General features: G+C 42.3%; 1 protein-coding gene and 1 long non-coding RNA gene across 2 annotated transcripts; one reads left to right on the top strand and one right to left on the bottom strand.

The window, feature by feature from the left end:
• Window positions 1-4634: 4634 nt before the first annotated feature.
• On the bottom strand, window positions 4635-18359 carry mtpap (mitochondrial poly(A) polymerase). Its single transcript, XM_085286276.1, has 9 exons — window positions 18150-18359; window positions 17302-17468; window positions 16972-17205; window positions 16651-16875; window positions 14813-15024; window positions 13516-13742; window positions 10999-11091; window positions 10828-10901; window positions 4635-7703 (listed from the first exon to the last, which is right to left on the bottom strand). Exons 1-9 carry the CDS (start codon window positions 18328-18330, stop codon window positions 7359-7361), a joined length of 1758 nt encoding a protein of 585 aa, XP_085142402.1. The 5' UTR covers window positions 18331-18359; the 3' UTR covers window positions 4635-7358.
• Window positions 11012-13611, top strand: LOC146566692 (uncharacterized). The gene is made up of 3 exons (XR_014893818.1): window positions 11012-11119; window positions 12890-13019; window positions 13487-13611. It is a non-coding gene; the product is annotated as an uncharacterized LOC146566692 (long non-coding RNA).
• Window positions 18360-18388: the final 29 nt, after the last annotated feature.

Genomic DNA, 18388 nt, shown 5'->3' with positions numbered 1-18388 from the left:
TTTATATGATTTTGTGCAGCTCCCTTTGGAGCCACGAGTCTTTATATAACTTTGTTCACACATATGCAACAGTCCTCCCAGCACCTGTAAACAGACTTTGATGTGTAAAATACATTGCATTCCCCTTTATTGTTGATGCTGAGCATAGCTAAGCTGCTTCCATATTTTTTAAATGCCCAAAAACAAAGCTATTAAAAAGACGTGTGATTATTAGGCTATAAAGAATCACAAGCCTTAAACTGATCATGTTTCTTGAACTGATGCTGCAAATCGTTAAAGTGAAACTGATATAGTTTTGTTCTACAGCCTCATACTCGTAAGCTTTATAGACTGCTATTTAGATACTGCTATTGCTCTCAGAGTAAACCATGAGCTTGAACTTGTGACTGTATCTGTATGGAGTGTGTATCTATTCAGCCAGGTTTGACCAGTGAAACGGAGCCAAGGCCGAAGCGAACATGCCGGCCCTCTGATAAGGCCCTCGCTGGCTGTGGTACAGACTGTAGATTAAGCTCTTATAGGAAAGGAGGAGAAATGTGGCTCATGAGGACAAAACGGGGGGGGGGGGCTCTGTGATCACAGCAGCGGTCCAACATTATTATCTCACTGTACTCTCAGTCCCATCTCCACACCCACTATCTTTGGAATAGCTGTGTCTATACCCTCCTCTGGGGGCCACCCATAGCTGGCCAAACTATCTGGACAGAGTCCCAATGTTCAGTTCAGAGGAAATATCCCACACCAGGCCCTGCTGATGTGAAGATCCAGCATATTAATATATTTAAATTAAAACTGACAATTTATTTCACTTTGAATTTGTTTGTTTTTATTCAAACCACTAATAATTATTTCTTACAAGCTGTAGGCTAGTGATTGAAGAGACTTCAATATGGGTGTAAAGGATGTTAAAGCTAGACTGATGATGTTGATAATTAAGACATAATCACAAAAAAATATTTAAATTGTTAAACTAGCATTTGGAATTCCCTGTTTTCTTTATAACTACAATAATATAGGGGACAGAAACAGCTATTACACATTGTTGCCACTCTTGGTAAATCTAAGAGCTACACGCCAGAGCAACACCACCCAGGTGTTTTATTCTGTATGCAGCAGCTCAACTGAAGATGAAAAACCTAAGGAAATATGACAGCCAAGTATTCCCATCACATCCAAGTCACTGACCTCATGTGCTCGTCTACAGTTGAGGCATATCTGCAAGCCACTTTGCAACCCACCTCCATGCTTCTGAGTATAAAATACTGCAGCTCAGTATTATGAATGCTGCAGGAATAACTAAAGTATATACCTCTAAATACAATTCTGCATTTAGTAACTTCTGCTCGAGCTTTTTCCTGACACAACAGCAAACATCATGTGATAAGCTCTGGGAACTTCACTGATCACATGTATTTTATGTGCCATCTCACACGCATTCTCCAGTCATGGGGCAAAGGCACCCAGGAGAGCCTAGTGGGTTGTGTTTCCATGGATGCCCGCCTATGTCCTGTTGCCATGCGTGCATTGTGTGTTTTGTGTACCCGCGCAACAATTCATTTTTGGTCATAGCATGCAGCCACTGATCCGACCACTGCTGAATGGATGTAGCCACTCTACTGTCCAGTGAGAGAAAGAATGTGCAAACAACCACGGTCTCTGACACTCAGAGGCTTCGGCTGCCAGAAACTCTGTGCCAGGCTCCAATTAGGCAGCCCTGTGTCCTGCACTCAAACAATGGTTGTGTTGGTGGGTACAGTAAGTCCCAGCCATTCCCATACACCGTAAAGACCAAACGTACGTTACTCAGTTGGTGGCCAGTATTTTAACTCATATTATCAGTGTGGGTGATAGCTAGAGTGTACAGACAAAGTAGCAAAGTGCATTCCAGCGCTCCTTGCTCGCTCTCACCGTGTCCCATATGCAAAGCCATTCGTAGGGGTGCTGAGTGCAAAAGCTGGGAGTAAAAGGGGGCTGCTAGAACACTCGTTCCTCGAACACGGAAACTGGTGTAATGGCTTCTCACAATGTTGCAGGGACAATTCATGGAACTGCGAGGGGAAGTGGTCTGGAGAGTACTTTCTCCACGAGTCTCCAAAGGCCCTTTGTGCAGACCGTGGAGGTAAGGGGAAGGAGTGGTGCAGTGACTCTGATGGCTTGATAAAATAACTTCTGAAAGTGCTCCGAGCGATAAGACTTCCACATCAAACAGCTTGCAGTAGCACTGTGTGTTTTGGGCCTTTTCCTCTTCCAGAACTCACTGGAAGGGGCTGCTCGAGATGTTTGAGGGGTATATATTAACCCTCCTCCTCACACAAGCATGTACACAACATACTTACTTACACTTGTATTTTTTAAACCCTCAAGACACTGTTTTACATTCTTTCAGGCCCTGAAGGTGCATTAGGAGCCAAGAAAAAGGCAGCAACATAAACCCTGGCCAGCGCCCCGAGTACCTCAGGACTTCTTGTGACGGGGCCAATCCATCTTTGATTTTTCACAAGTTATCCTATTAAAGCAAAGCCCACCATGTGCCACTTGCAAAAGCCTCAGAGGAAGGTCACTGCTGGGCAGGTTACCCAAACACAGTCTCAGTCCTTTACAAGCCAAAGCAGTCTATTACAGGGAGATGGTCACATAAAACCTGTATTTTTTTGCTGGTTGGGATGAGAAAAAAATATGATTAACCTTGACAATGGCCCGTTACAACCTTTTGGCTAGTACCCACACCTTCTATCTATCCGTGTAATTACCTCATAAAGTGTTCAATAAATGGAGGGAGTGCCATCAAAGAGAGATCTATAAATTTGAAAAAACAGTACTGTGGGTTTTATACCACCATCTGCAAATCAGAATATCCATGGCACTGACATCACACTCCTTTAAAATGAACCCCACAACACCCAGCAGTCACATTTCATCAGATTCCCCCAAGCTGTTGATTTCCCCACCCCATGCTTTTCTGACTACCACATTTCATAACCACTCTGTTGCTCCACTAGAGCACATCCATCAGTCAGAAACTCACTCATGGAAATAAACAAACTCCTCAAACCTCAAAGAACTCTGCTAGTCTGTGAGGAGAGGAAAACAGATGACCGAGATAGAGAGAGGGGGGCGTGCTGAATTTGAAAGAGGAGGCAGGGACAATGAGTGGAGTTCAAAGCAGCTTTGCTCCTTTCCTCCTGTCCATCCCGTGCCCCCCAATGGTAAAAGTGTGGACTGGTGGCAGAAGGGGAGGGGGAGGTAGTTAAAAGTCCATCCGCTCACCCCTCCGACCTCAGACGGCAATGAGCAGAAAAACAGCTGTGGGCCACTCACTCCCCACTCCTCCAACCTTGTCCCATGGGCCCGAGACACACATATACAAACACAGTCAGGCACTCTCATAGGATGTGAACCTGTAGATGCACTCCTAACACATGCACCCTACAGCGTTTTCTCTTTCCTCAAACTCACTTACACACACTCAGGTCATATAATAAGAAAGAAATATATAAATTGTGAATAACATTTACCAATTCAAGCTTAGAAAACATTTCAAGGGATGTGATTGGCAGACGTGGCACTGTAAATGGAAAACCAAAGGAAATGTTTAAGTTTTATGTCTCTTTTTGGATATTTAGTATGACAAATCAGTCAGTGGGGTTTTAATCAAGGTCAATCTATTCAGCAGACCTCACCACAGAGCTGGCTGAGTTTAGCTCCAGTAAACTGGGGAACCAAGCTGGTGGGCTGTCTTGGACATCCCACGCTAGCACCACTATGCCACCGTTTTCATCTAAAATCTTTAATTTTGACAAACGTTTTAAGAAAAATGTGGTATTCTTTGTTCAATCGCAACCATAATTTCTATCTAAATAAACAGCTATATAGAGAGAACTAAAGTGAAACTTGGAATTTTCTGCGAGTATGAAAAAAAAAATACTCCCAAATTGCCACTGGCTGTCTTAACTAAAATCAAAGCCTAAAAGTATGTATGCAATTCTTCAGCGGTATGTATTGTCTTTCAGTTTATCTTTACATTTATTTAGATTCTAAATACATTTTCCAATAGTTTTTCATTTTAGAAAATTAGTTTCTAGCATTAATTTATTACCTTTGTGCTTCCCATTAACTATGTATGAATGCTGATTCCACATCTCAAAAGTGAAGACAATGTTAAAGTGGCTCAAAGCTACTTCTTTCCAATGACCAGCAAGGGCCAGCTTCATTGTGTGCAGAAGTCTGATTATATAGATGCCCATGGGAAAAACAACCATTCAGTTCCTGTGATCTATGACCTGAGTGAACACTCAGTGTCACTTTCATGTTTTTTTAAATAAAGTATAGCCCCTATTCGAGTTAAAATGCACAAGAAAGCAGGGGATGTTTCAGGGTGGGCCAAACTTGTCATTAATAAGTCACAATATGAGCCTATGGTATCAGTCAAAGCCAACCGCAGACTTTGAAACTGGGACCTCACTAATCATTGGGTGATGGGATTTTAGCCTAACCCCCAAGAACAAGGCTAATTTCTTCCCACACAGAAGAAGATACAGATCGAATAAAAGAAATTACTCTGACCAAATCAAGCCAGTGGTAATGACAATGGTGATTTTATTTATATAGCACACTTTGTTATATATAAACTCAATCTTCTTAACACAGATGACCAAATCATAAAAAGCTGTGTAGGTTCATTGCCTTAAGATAGCAAAATAAAAAAAATTCAACATGTGAAACACAGGAACTGAAAATTTTATTACATGTCTCTATATATTTCATCCCAAACACAAAAAAGTACAACTTGTTCAATTTAATCAGATCTCTGTGGGATAAAACGAAGTGTAAAAATAAATATATATAGCCACCTATTATCCTTCAATCTCTGTTTAGTTGGTTAAAAATATCTATTACATTAACTGCTAGCAAGATGGATAAAAAAAAAGATCAACCACTCAATGTTCTCCAAATTATTTTACTTCCCAGATGTTTTGGTTTTAGCATAACTTTAGCTTACTGCAGCTGACTAGCTTGATGCTATCAATGGCAGCCATTGATAGCATTCAAGCTAACCAGCAATAAAGGCAATCACTGTACAGTCATTGATTAAAGCCATTAAATAATGCAGGTTATTGTAATCAATACATAAACTATACTACTTAGCTTCCCTGTGTGATCTCTCACAGCAGTAGATACTATGTTTTATCCAGCTAGCTTCCACAAAACTGTAGATAGCTATTGAGAAAATGCCCAAGTCAAGAAAAAACTCAACTAAATGCACATCACTACAAAATTGCAAAGATATCATATTAGAGTTCCATCGTAGTCTGTTATACATATGGAAAATGCATCCCATTTTTGTAGTTGTTTTACAATTCAGTTTTTAGCACTTCAAATCAAGTTGTGTAAAATCAAAAAATAAGTGAAAGAAAGACATAAAAGTTTTATAGAGGATTGTTTTTATAGGTTAAGAACTGGTTAACTTACAGCTTTCCTGAAGTGGAAGTAGATTCAGGTTCCCCAACTTTTGCTGATTATAAAATTCTCTGTATGAAAGTGAGATCAAACTGTCCCTGAACTTCTTGTATAAACCACTCCAAAAGATGAAGGGAACCGTAGATAATCACAGTATTGAACAAAGGCCAAAGTTATCTGGCGATGCTCTTCCTGTTCTTTCTCACAAAAAGCAGAAGATACTGGTTCTGCCAAGTTGACCTTGAATCCATCTTGCCTTATGCAACAGTCCATCTCTTGGTATGTTCTTCACACTCACACACTAAAATACCTGTTCCACCTGAATGGACTACAGGTATCGGGTCTTGCTAATAGAACTTCATCAATCACATGAGACAAGGACAGCTGTCATCTGTGTGTGTGGGAAGATGCCATCCGGCAAACACGGCCCTTATTACCAAACAGAAACAGAAAAATTAGTCAGGAGGGATAAGAAGACAGCAATGGTCTGTAGTCACCACTTGCAGAACCATTCCCTTTTGGGGGATTGCCTTGTTGTTGCCTCTCGAGTGCACCTGTTGTCACTTTCACTTGCACCAAAGCAGATGAAACTGATTCACAGTGGGTTATGCTTCCTAACAGAACAGATTGATATCCCTTAAGTTTAAGTGATTTTGTGTTATACTGTGATAATTAAGGGTTCCTTTATATTTAAGCTGGGTGTCTTACGACAATACTGTCCGAAAAGTTGTGCTTTATGTTGCTGTCAGAATGACATAAAGTACACTTCAGTAACAACTCAAAGTTGAAGTGTTCCAAAATTGTGTTTACTGGTTATGTAGTGTTAGAGAAAGAATAGCATGAACTTTTTTTTAGCATTACCTGCAGTTACAAAGTAAATAGGAAGAAGAGCTATTATTACTCAAGGGTTATTAGCTGTAATACAATATTTGCAGTAAAAGCACACAAAGTAGATCAAATTTTACTGTTATAAATCTGTATCAGATAAATCGGATAGTTTTTACCACTAAACCTGTAAAAATCAGATATAAAAGCTGTTTATATAAAGTTTATTCTTTCTCCAACTACCAATGGTACTACTTCTGTAACAGTTCTAACAGTCAAGTGTTTGTCCCACTTTGCTGCTTTAATTACACTTGAAATTATATATTTTCAGATAAAAACATACACACACACACACACACACACACACACACACACACACACACACACACACACACACACACACACACACACACACACACACACACACACACACACACACACACACCTCTTCTCATGTCTCAAAAAAAAAAGAAAAAAAGATCATACTGCCTGGAAAAACTGAAATTTTAGAATTTATTTTATCAGACAAGGATAATTTTAAAAAGTATGAAATGTCTTTCCATGGTTATTTAGTATTTATGATTCTGATGTATTTTGCTACACTTCTGCTGCCTTTACTCGTGTTGGGGCTCCATAAGTGTAACAAGTGTATACAGTTTTCAGTAAAACCTTAACTATTCCATCCATATTGTAACTGTATGCATAATGATTTAGCCTGAAGTGTAAACAGATGGTGTCTGTGCTGATGCTGTTAACAGTGATGCACATGATAATGAATCAAATTAACCTGTTAAACACTGAGCTACGAAACGAGCACCAGGCCAGACTGAATTACACAGTATTGTCTTTAATCACAACAGAGTGGGAAAGTCTACAGCCTACATGGCCAAGACTCCCTTATTTCAGGTCCCAAAACATATGCACTTATAGGTCTCACTAACACCCTCCAGTGTCCATGTTTGGAACTACAGTCCAGTTCCTGGAGCCTCTTCTCTCACCTTCACAGTGAAGCATCACACAGCAACACTGAGGAGGTTGAAGTCCTGACAAGAGAGTGGAGACATGGAAGAGTCCTTCTAGCTCTTCTTTAGTTGATTTTTATTTTTTAATGATTCTAGCAAGCCCTTGATCCTTTCACTGGCCGGCTCCCTCCTCCTTTTCTTGCGACTTTTGATCCCTGCGACCTGCGAAGGCAGAAGGAGGGTAGCGAGTCCCCAAGGTGTGGGTGCACCTTCGCCTCCCGCACCACCACCTCTTGGTGTGCTGGTTTCACTCTGCTGGAGCAGCCAGGCGCTCTCCTGACACAAAGCCACGAATCGGTCGAGTTGGCTGGCGTTGACGTTCTTGCTGACGTTTAAAGAGGTTTCAAACGGGTTCTGGATGTGCAGCGGGGCCACCTCTGGTTTGTTCTGCTCCTTGCCCTGGAGGGAGAGGGAAGGGGACAAGGCAGGTTGAAAACACATTCGTGAGCAGCAGCAGCTGTAAGTGTAGACCTTCGTGTCCTGTGCGTCATGGTCCATCAATTTCGTTGGTCATGGACTCAGCCTTTTGCTGCTTTATCTGGGGCACACATAGCTGAGTAGAACACCTCTCTGCAGGGTAGCAGATGAAGAAGGGAAATGGACATGTCTTTTTTGACTTGGGGAAATGAGCAGAGTTTTTTGAATTTACCCAAAAAAAGAAGGAAAAAAATTAGCTTAGCCTGAAATAAAAAAAACATACATGGTCTGTATCTGTCCAAATGCCGTGGCCATCAAATAAAGTATCAAAATGTGGGTCAGAGGGAAGTCAAGAAGCTTCCGTGGTACTTTGCATGCTGTATCCTGCATAATGCCTGACAGTAAAGGCACAGGGGGATAAAGGATGGGCAGGAAGGATTAAAGATGGCAACATAAAGCCATCAGTCAGAAAAGGGGAGTGAAGCGGTGAATTGTAGCACAGTAAAGCAGATTTATGGTGGTTGCTCCACTGTTGAAAGCCGATAGGCAAGGGTCACAACCACAGTCTACCTGAAAGCTTCCTGTGCTGTAGGGAGGCTATGTCAAACTTCACATTAGTCTCATTTATTAAGCTGGGGTCTCTCTTTCCCACGGGTATCGATTCATTAAACTCTAAGCTCTAGCAAAATCCCTGCATCTCATATACTGTGCCATCAAAGCATGAAGAGCTACTTTATCAACAAAATTTCTACTGGGAAGAGTAATAGGGAGTAAGAGGCATATTATTCAGCACTGAACATTTTAAGCAGTAGGTTAATTAACTATCGCGTATAGACAGAGAGGAAAAATTAGCCCCAAAAACTCCCAACGATGAAACACTGTGACTTCCATCGAGGATGTTCCCTGGTTGCCAGTAGAAAGTATTACGCAGGCATAAACAGCCACATCAGGATAAATGTGGGTATAAAAAGAACAAATATGCATTTGTTTGCAGTTAATGTGACAGACCTCCTAATTGGGATCTAAAGCTCAAGGGCGCCAGGCTCCTGTGGGGCCGGCATCAATCACATGAGACGAGGACAGCTGTCATCTGTGTGTGTGGGAAGACGCCATCCAGCAAACACGGTCTTTATTACCAACAGATTTCCCTGCCGGAGCTCAGCTGGGTGCAAGAGTTGAAAGAAGACTGAACTTCTCTCTGTGTGCGTTTTAAGTTTTATTCCAGTTCCTTAGGTGTGAGGATTTGGACTAACACAGACACTGGACTGACTTTAAAACCATATTAATTTTTTGTCACATTAGCATGTAGATGTGGGAATCCCCCGACATCATATGATATGATATTGTCAAAATACTTCACACACACAATACAATATTATTGTATTGCAATAACTACAAATGATGCCCTTAGGGTGTTCTGATATCCTCGTGTTGGTGTTGTTCCCAGATATCATGAAAATGTTGTTCCAGGTTCAACATTGCAAGTGACCAATCACATTGTTCTGACGTCAGTCTTTTGCGCGCCAAGCCATTCGTCCATTTATGAAATTCCAATATTGCAAGGACAATATCAATTCTGCTTACCGTTTATCAAAGGGTTAGGGTCAGGGTCCGCTGATCGGCGGACAGAGTCGGTTTCTCGCAGCTTAAGTACAGTTTTTTGTTTTACGGCGGTTTCTCCCGAAGTCGCAAAAGTATGACGTCACAACATTCTGATTGGTCTCTTGCAATGTTGATCCTGGAACAACATTTAGTATGATGATCTGGGAACAACACCAACAAGACGATATCAGATTGTGCAATGCCCTTAAAGCTAAACTTTGTCACTATCTATTTTATCCACTAAGATACTCTGCTTGGAGAATGCACTCCTACTGTGGTAATAACTACCTACTGACATGGTTTTTATGCTTTTGTGTTGAGAAAGAAGATAAAGAAGGACTCTGTAGCATAGTAGTAGAGATGAGGACTGCTGAAGAAGCATAGCCGTCTGTCTGATGGATGCATGCGTAGTGCATCAGTTGCTAAAACAAAACAAAAAAAACAAAAAACGGCAGATGCTACAGAATTTACATCACAATCAGAAACTGAGATAATCACGGAAACTGTAACACTGGAATAAATGACTGCGAGGATGCACAGCTCAATTAAACGATGTTAAAACTACCTGCATACAGTTATGCCAAATGTGTATGTATGTGTGTGCCCCACCATAACTCTGCAACGACTGTGCAGTACTGCAGAGGTCAGATCCACTAATAAATCCAAGCCCACACTGAAGGACCCCAGTTGAGCCTTTTTACGACATATGCAGCAATGCTGACAGTATATCAGAACACTCGGAGCCATCGCGGCTGTTTTTCAGCTTAACAGTCCAGCTCCGTTCAAACGTTCCTTTAGACAGGAGCCTCAGTGTGTTTAGAAAACTTGATTTGAAGTCTAAATGGCAGCTTTGAAGTAGAGGGCTATTTGCCTTGTCCGAAATGTTTTACAAGCATTTGTCAGTCTAAAAGTTTTGCTGTAGCTTTGACCGCTCTTTGCCGATTTTAGATTTTAAACTGGAGCTCCCACTTAATTCACATTTGCTCCCTTTTGAATGTGAGGAATTTTTGGGATATCTATTTATTTATTCATGCAGTTGGCATGGAGAGAAAAAAAAGCACAGGAAGCGATTGTTGGTCTCATTATTATTTCATTAGCAGAGGGAGAAATCCTTTGTACTGACTGATACAACATGAGTAGAACTTCCTAAGCAACTCAAAAATCAGCTTGTTTGCAGCATTTCCAAAATGATGCTTATGATACTTTTCTCTTTGTAGAATATGGGGGGTTTTTTTCCAGCTCTCAGAAGTGGACATATACATGGATCTGTTATGCCTGCTAATCACTGGCCATTGGGGCAGACAAAGATGGATCTTTGTCTGCCCCTCCCAGACAAGAGGTTTAAACATCAGGAGGCGGGGCTTGTTCTCCCAGATGACCATGTCATATCCACTCTCTATAAGACCACACAGATCACACAGCAGAAAATCTGTGGTGCCAGTTGAATCTCCCTTCAACTGGCACCAAACTATGACCTGAGGCAGTTCTGGATAATCATGCTCACCTTTCTGATATTTATGGACATCTGGCTGAATGGGAAGGTGGCGTAGAACTCGAAGAACTCACCCAGCAGTTGCTCTAAACCAAAGATAGAAAACTGGAATTAGCATAAAAGCCCGCTAACACAAATGTCACCGACATATCAAACTGTGGGGGGGCGGTCTCTTGTGCTCACCTAGCGTCTCTGTGTTGCTCTGAAGCTGGATCTTGTTGAAGTCGCTGACAAATGTGCAGTCGTTCCCCTCGATCACGGTCTTGTCCCCGGGGCCTTGTGGAGACGAGAGCAGGGATACAAGGTAAAACGTCTGCCTTTACACGCCTGCGACGGCCATAAACAACACACAGATGGATGGAGTCACGCGCTCGTGGCCAGAAAACAAGAAAGCAAGGGGAGAGCAGGCGCACGTGATAAACAAAAAAAGAACAAAGACAGCATGTATCATGTCCTTCCTTGGCTGGTTTACATCTTTAACCGTGCCCTTGTCGAGTCTCCTTCACCACCATGAGGCTGGTGTGTGTGTGTGTGTGTGTGTGTGTGTGTGTGTGTGTGTGTGTGTGTGTGTGTGTGTGTGTGTTATACTGCTGTTTAAATAACTGTGTGTGTCTAGAGGAGGTGGGTCATTGACCTTCCCAGAGTGATGGGCCTTTTATTGTCCTGTAAGCACTCTGTGTGATAGAGTCTGCGCTAAATGGTGTGCCGAGGAGGAAGAGGAAGGAGAGGAGGGGAGGAGGTGAGGTTAGATTGCTTTTGGAAGGCAATTATCAGGCAGCCAAGGTGACAGAAAGAGGGGCAGAGGGAGGCGAGTGGACTTGCGGGCAGATTGGTGTGACGGCAGTTCTATTAGAAAAGGACACTGGGTTAAACATTCCTAACACATATATACATGGTAATAAGATGGATGGCTGGAAGGCTTTCCCAGGATGCTGAGTATTAAATAAAACAAGTGAACAGTCTCCAGGGCTGTAGATGAAGGATGTGTGTTGTACTCAGTGTTGCAGGGTCACACCTGACATTGAAATGCTGCTCTTGGCTACAGTTAAATTTGAAAGTCATGGACACAGCAAAGGTGCATTGAACACAATTATGCTGCATGGCAATGGCACCTATGCTCAGGCTGAGGACCCCACAAGGACAACGCCTCTCTTTATCTGAAGTGGGCACAGCAGGTGGACCAACACTTAACAAGTCATCAAGCTTGGTTTACCAGATCAACTTGATTGTGATATGGTTGTGCCCTGTCTGCTAAAGAATACATACATTAGCAGATAACTGGGCTTTGTCTATGACCTGGAAAACGCAAGTGTTTTAGCACGTCTTGCAAAGGCAGCTGCTGGTCCCTGCCAGGCCGAGGGGGCCTCTGCCATGGGAGAAGAGACCCGGAAAGCAATGGGTCTGCATGCTGCAGAATCCAACACACACCTCAGTCACTGAAAGCAGCAGTAACAGGACACCATTAATTATCCCTCCACAAGTTCAAAAGGTCCAATCTAGACCACCGGGTGGCTTCACGAGTGTGAAAGCTGCAATAAAGATATTAGGACCCTCAGTGGTGAGTGGATGCCCGGATTACTACAAAGGCATAAAAACGTGTGGAAAGAAAAAATCGTTTGAATTGTTTGATGTCATTTAAAAGACACTGTTTAAACTGCAGTTGTTTCAACAACATCTCGTGTTGTTCATCACTTCTTTTGTAAATAGATGGTTCATTAGAGGTGAACAAATAGTCACTGGAGATGTTATGAGAGAAGGATCCGGAATTCCATGACAGCAAAAATGGTGCTAGAAGTGCAACGTCCGTGAATGAAGTCAGTGAATTTTTCAAGCTGTTTTAATCCAATTTAACTGGAGATTCCATGTATGTATTTCTATAAACAAATAAAGCTCAAAGTGTCCAGAGGTGCTTAAACATGGTTACAGACAGAAAAGACTTTCCCCTTGCTTTCCCAGAGAAAATCACCCCAACCAGCTGTAAATGAGAATTCTTGTTACTTCCAAAATGTGTTATTTTCTTCCTGAATTCAGCAAAATTTTACAATTTGGTGCTTTTCTTGCCTTTATTTGCCAGGAAACACAATATTCATGGAGTGGGGACTGCTGCTCTTACTTTGTTCACCTCCTCCCTGCTGCGTGAATTTTACTCTGACTCAGTTAATTGGAACCTTTTCACACGTGCACTGGGACTGTCCTCAAAGCAGGTATCTTACACTGAAAATCTAACTTCCTTAACACCAAAAGTTTTTGTTGAATCATTTATGACATTTTTCATTTCTAAGTAACTAATTGACCAAGGTATATTTGTGAGTGTGACTACAGCTGTACAGAGAAAACCCCCACCCCACACTGCCGCTAGTGTACTCGGTGGTTGCATTTATATTTTAGGGAACAGTTAGTAAGCAACGTGTGAAGAAAAAAAAAGGCATTATTAATTTATGAACTTCTTGTTTTTTGCCTGACACTTAAATAAGAAAGATGTTTTCTAGTGAACGCGTGTTTGCTTAAGATTGGAAAGTACACTGTTTTTGAAGCATGAAGAACGAGACTGTTGTGTTGGGCTGTGAAATGCTACGCTTAGAGTGATTGTTAAGAATAGAAAAAAGCAAAACTCTTAATGTTATTAACTAAAACACTACTGAAACTTTGAACCTTATTAACAAATTCTCAGAGGTCCGCTGTGTGAGTGCTGGATGGTACCTGCGAGGTCCCGCAGGTGGTCCAGTGTGGGGATGATGGGAGGAGTCCTCTTCTGCAGGAAGAACAGCACCATGACAGTGAGGGAGAAGTTGGTGATCCAGGCCCCGGGGATGCTGCTGGTGACTCCGTGAGCTCGGGCCCAGCAGCGTACAGTGAACACCAGGCTGCGCACCCGAGGGTCCAGCTCTCCATACAGGTAGAGCAACTCTGTGCTCTTCATCGCCACCCTGTGGAGAACACAAAGAGTGACATCTGAGCATACGGTGCATCCAGATAGATGCAGTTTTCACAATCTGAGGTTCGGAGCGCTAGAGTAGGTTATCATCAAGGATGTGTCTGTGTATTTCTGCATTCATCCCTCCTTTGACCCAGATGAGTATCCCAGTTCCTGATGCTGGGAAACATCCCCACAATGATGCAGCCACCATCGTGCTTCACTGTAGGGGTGATTTTGACTACTTTTGTTTACTCCAGACATGACGCTCGGTATTCAGGCCAGAGAGTCAGAGATCTGAGAGTCCTTTAGCTGATTTCTGGCAAACTCCAGGCGGGCTGTTATGTACTTCTCACTGTCTGATTTTAGAGATTTCAAATGGAAATTTAGTAATATGGAATGGCTTTTGAAAATAAATGACACTATGTTCAATTATAAAATGCCTGCATTTTGCCTTAAATATAGAACTTGGAGATGTGTTAACAGCATTAACAGTTCAGAGAAATGGTGCAAGGGCCGACCATTACAGGTCAGAGAAACTAAATGTACCGCTGGAGAGCAGCATTCAGCTGACTCGGCTGCTGTTCGTCTGTTTTTCTTGAATGCACGCATTCACACCTCAGGCAGGAAGGTGCTATGCTTCAATGATGTGTGAGCACGATTTAAGAAAAGTCCCCCCTCTCACAGCCACCCACAGATGCTGGTTCAACTCCATTTCCTTAGAAACTGCAGAGTGGTTTTCTGTACGTTAGCAGGTGTGTGTGTGTGTGTGTGTGTGTGCTTGTGTCACACACCAGCAGAGACCACAAGTCAATAACGTTGGAAGGAAAAGAAGTGAAACACAAACAAGCCCACACTTCGTGTTCAGTTTCACAGCGGAAAAATGCAAGACTGACCCATCGTGGCACTTCCTGCCAGAGTCTGGTTTCTGTCTGGGAGCTTTTATAACGCAAGCGTGGTCAAAAATGGTATTATGGGTAACGTAAAAAGAGCATTTACTGTGAAGCAAGAGAACTGTGACCAAGTCAAATCTGACATTTTACTCATTCCACTGACGTCAGAACATCTGCGCTGACTGAGTACCTGTTGTTGGCTGTGAGGTCACACTGAAAGCCAGACGGCTGGTGGGCGAAACGGACCAGAGGGCACCGTGCGTTGAGAATTTTCTGTACCCCCACGCAGCCGGGCCCAAACTGGTCGACGCACTCCCCGATCACAGACAGGATGCTCTGAGTAACGGCTCGCTCTGAATTGGCCCGCTTCATCTGGTACTCCAGGGAGAGGCCTGACTTAGGCTGCACACACAGGGAGGAATATACAGAATAACAGATATGTTTACACTTTAATTTTTCAATTGTTTTGTCCTAAGAAACCATGAGGCATACAGTGGTTATTTTCATTTGATCCTATAGTATCTCCACACCTTTCTGTCTTATGACATGTAAATAAAGTATTCACCTAATACATGTTTCAGGGTGACTCTCTTCTATGTCAAGTTGATGTCTGTGGTCATTCTAGTTGAGCTGCCAGTTAACCGTTACATTACTGCAAGTGCATTCATAGCTTTCAAACAAACTAAAGACAGACACATGCACATCAGCTGTCTGAAAGTCAGACCAACACATCAGCATTTTTAGTTTGGCGATAGTGGGGATCTAGCAGGTGGCAAAAAGAAAGAAGCAACCACTTTTGCACCACTTTGTTTGGTTTTATGCAAAGGATTTCTGGGTAGTGCGTCGCTGTGGGGTGATATCAGGAGATAAATCAATATGTGAGGGCAATTTTTATATACATGTATAGGTGGTTTCAAACATATGTGCCATGAGCCAAACATACCCTGCAAAAGGGTTCAATGCAGGCCACTGGATGCATTTTTAAGTAAGACCTACACAACAAGAACCCCTGCTGCACAGAAGCATTCTTTTGGAATAAAAACAACCAGAAACAACCTGCGGCATATTTTTCAAATTCCTCCTACTTTTTATGAGCCATCTGTGATGTTTCATTATATGAATATACTTCAAAAAGTGCTTCATGGGAATTTTTTTATATGCCGCTATTTAATGGGTTTACTGGTCTAGCTCATTTGAGATCAACTTGGACAGCATGTTGCCCATTAACTTAAATAAGTTTGATAACTCTGTCACATGTTTTATTGCTCCCTCAGTGCCACTGGATAATAAAATGAAATTGGTTCATGTGTGATTGTGGTGGCAAATCCGCAATTGCTGGCAGAGGCACTTAAAAAAAGTCTAAAAATACTAACCTAATTTCCTATAACGGTGAAGGTAGACAAGTGCAAATGCCTGCAGCCAAGCATTCAAAGCAATGGAAAGTGAACAAGAGAGGTGAAGAGCAGAGTACAGGCAGGGTGAGTGGGTGGAAATGAGTGTCAGGGGCGACTTATGACAGTAAGAAAGCAAGACTGAAAGGGAAGGTTTATGAGCGGGTCGTGAAACCATCTATGATGTGTGGCTTGAAGACAGTAGCACTGACAATAAACACAGAAGGCAGAGCTTACAGGTGGTGGAGATGGTGATGCTAAGATTTTCAATATATTAGAAATGAGTACATCAGAGAGACAGCTATGATTAAGCATTTTAGAGACAAAGTCAACAGAAAAAGAGAAAGACCACAGACAGGATTCATGGATGACAGAGGAGGACGTTAAGGTCACATAGAAGCGGATGATCTGCTGTGTCGACCCCCAAAGGGAGCCGAAAGAAGCAAAAGAAGAACGTGGTTCTTTCATATGCCTTTTTTTGGTGTCAGAGACAACAAAACAAACCAAAGGAGTAGTTAGTTTAGATGCAGATAAAATGCTTAAAAGGAAAGCTACCTCACAACTCACAAGGAAATCACTGCAAACTGTTTGCCAATAAATCTAATATTTTCTAAAGAAACCTAGAAAGCCTCATTACCAGTTTCACATTGCGTCCAGTGATGCTGTCCAGATCCAGCAACATATCCAGGTCACAGCCAAGCTTTCCAAAGCCATTCACTGATGAGCCAAAGGGTTTGATGGTGCATTCTGGAAAATAAGCGGTAGCAATATCCTTGAGTAGGGAACAGACGAGGAAACGCAGCCTGCTGTTCTCCTCTGTGAGTTGATAGGCTTCAGTCAAGGAGCTTATCTGCTTGTCTATCTGAGGGAAACCAGGAAATGGGAAACATCCAAATCAATCAACTTCAAACAAGACTTAAAATGTAAGTATAACTTTTGATGTGATAAGTCAACATACACTCTCTTCTCTGGAAAGTCTCTTTATTAGCTCATTGATGGGAATAGTGGTCTGAGGTTGGCACTGCCGGCCTGACAGTTGGTTTGATGAGTCCACTGAGCCGAGGTTTCTGAGTGACAACAGTCTGGATTTGAAAGGCACTGCGGATTCGTGGCTGCCACCAGGAATTGCCACCCCTTCAAGTAAAGACGTAACACTTTCCTGGTTGGCAAACTCCACTACAGCATACACTCCCTGGAGAATTACAAAATATCATAATTGTAACATAATTCCAACAGGGTGGTGAGGTAGCAGTACTTGCTTATCAGAAGAGGTTGGTCTTTTACTCACATAGCTTTCATAAAAGAAGTATTTATTGATTTCTCCATGTTTTGATAAATACTTGAGGAACTTTTTCTCATTGGTACTGGACTGACAGCTGATGAGAACGGACCTCTCTGCTTGTTCTTGTCTCTCCATGTGGAGAGTGTGCAGAGACTTCCTTCCATTCTTTTCATCTGACAACAGAGAAGAAGCCATCCAACAAGTCAAGTTTTTTTTCTCTGAGAGTAAGACATTTAAAACTGTGTAATAAGCACACCGTTGTTAACAGACAGACAGGCCTAACATTAGTTTCAACTTGGGTGACTGATATCAGCTTACTGGGAAATAATATGACATTTACCGGTGACAGCAGGCAATAATTCTGTGGTGTGTCACGTCAGTTTTGCACTGATAAACGTTCAAAGACTGGGATGCACCAAATTGATAATAAAATGCAAAAAGTGTGATGTATCGTCGGTTAAGTTCTAGTTTTCATTGTTCAATTGTCCCAGAACATGTCAACAAACCTCATTTAAAAAACTGTCAGTTTTACAGTGGGGCTTTCTATGTAAATATACACGTCCCGCAAATGACAGGTACAAGCTCAAAACGTTCTATATAATAACATTTTAGCCCAAAAAGAGTTATCGCGTTGTTATCGTTAACAGTCACACTGCCGAATTTTACGTATGACCCAGTGATTTCTTACAGGTCACACATTGTGTAAAACGCACAACGCACTCAGAGTTACGGCCTTCACCAACAAAAATATAACGTTTCTCAGGGGAGTTTGGAATGGTGCTCACTCGACATCACACGGCGGTGTATTGGGGCTAGCCTAAAGGCCAGCTTCTCTTCTAGGCTTAATTACTAACCACTTTCGTCACTTCGAGTGGCCTCAGCTCGGGCAATAACGACGTCTGTTCCTATACTTCTGTGAAGAAACGCGTCGGTTTTCTGTAGGCACTTCGCGAGGCTGGCCCTTCCTCTCATATGTAACCTGCACACAGCAAAGGAGGACGCCATTGTTTTTCGGAATGAAGCGTAAATGCGCATGCGGCTGGTCCTGTCTACGGCAACCTAGAGATACCAGAAAAGACACTTTCTAGTGTTT

This window comes from Mchenga conophoros, linkage group LG9 (genome assembly GCF_057382185.1).
Source record: "Mchenga conophoros isolate Kocher_MC1m ecotype Shallow Benthic linkage group LG9, M_conophoros_male_GT1.1, whole genome shotgun sequence".
Classification (NCBI taxonomy): Eukaryota; Metazoa; Chordata; class Actinopteri; order Cichliformes; family Cichlidae; genus Mchenga; species Mchenga conophoros.
Note: the sequence above shows the minus strand (reverse complement) of the source record. Positions and strands in the feature narration are given on the sequence as shown.

Coding starts and splice junctions, on each gene's coding strand:
- mtpap (XM_085286276.1), bottom strand. CDS start 18,330: ATGCGCATTTACGCTTCATTCCGAAAAACAATGGCGTCCTCCTTTGCT. Junction 16,876..16,971: donor GACTTTCCAGAGAAGAGAGT/GTATGTTGACTT, acceptor GGTTTCCCTCAG/ATAGACAAGCAGATAAGCTC. Junction 10,902..10,998: donor GAGCAACACAGAGACGCTAG/GTGAGCACAAGA, acceptor TCTTTGGTTTAG/AGCAACTGCTGGGTGAGTTC.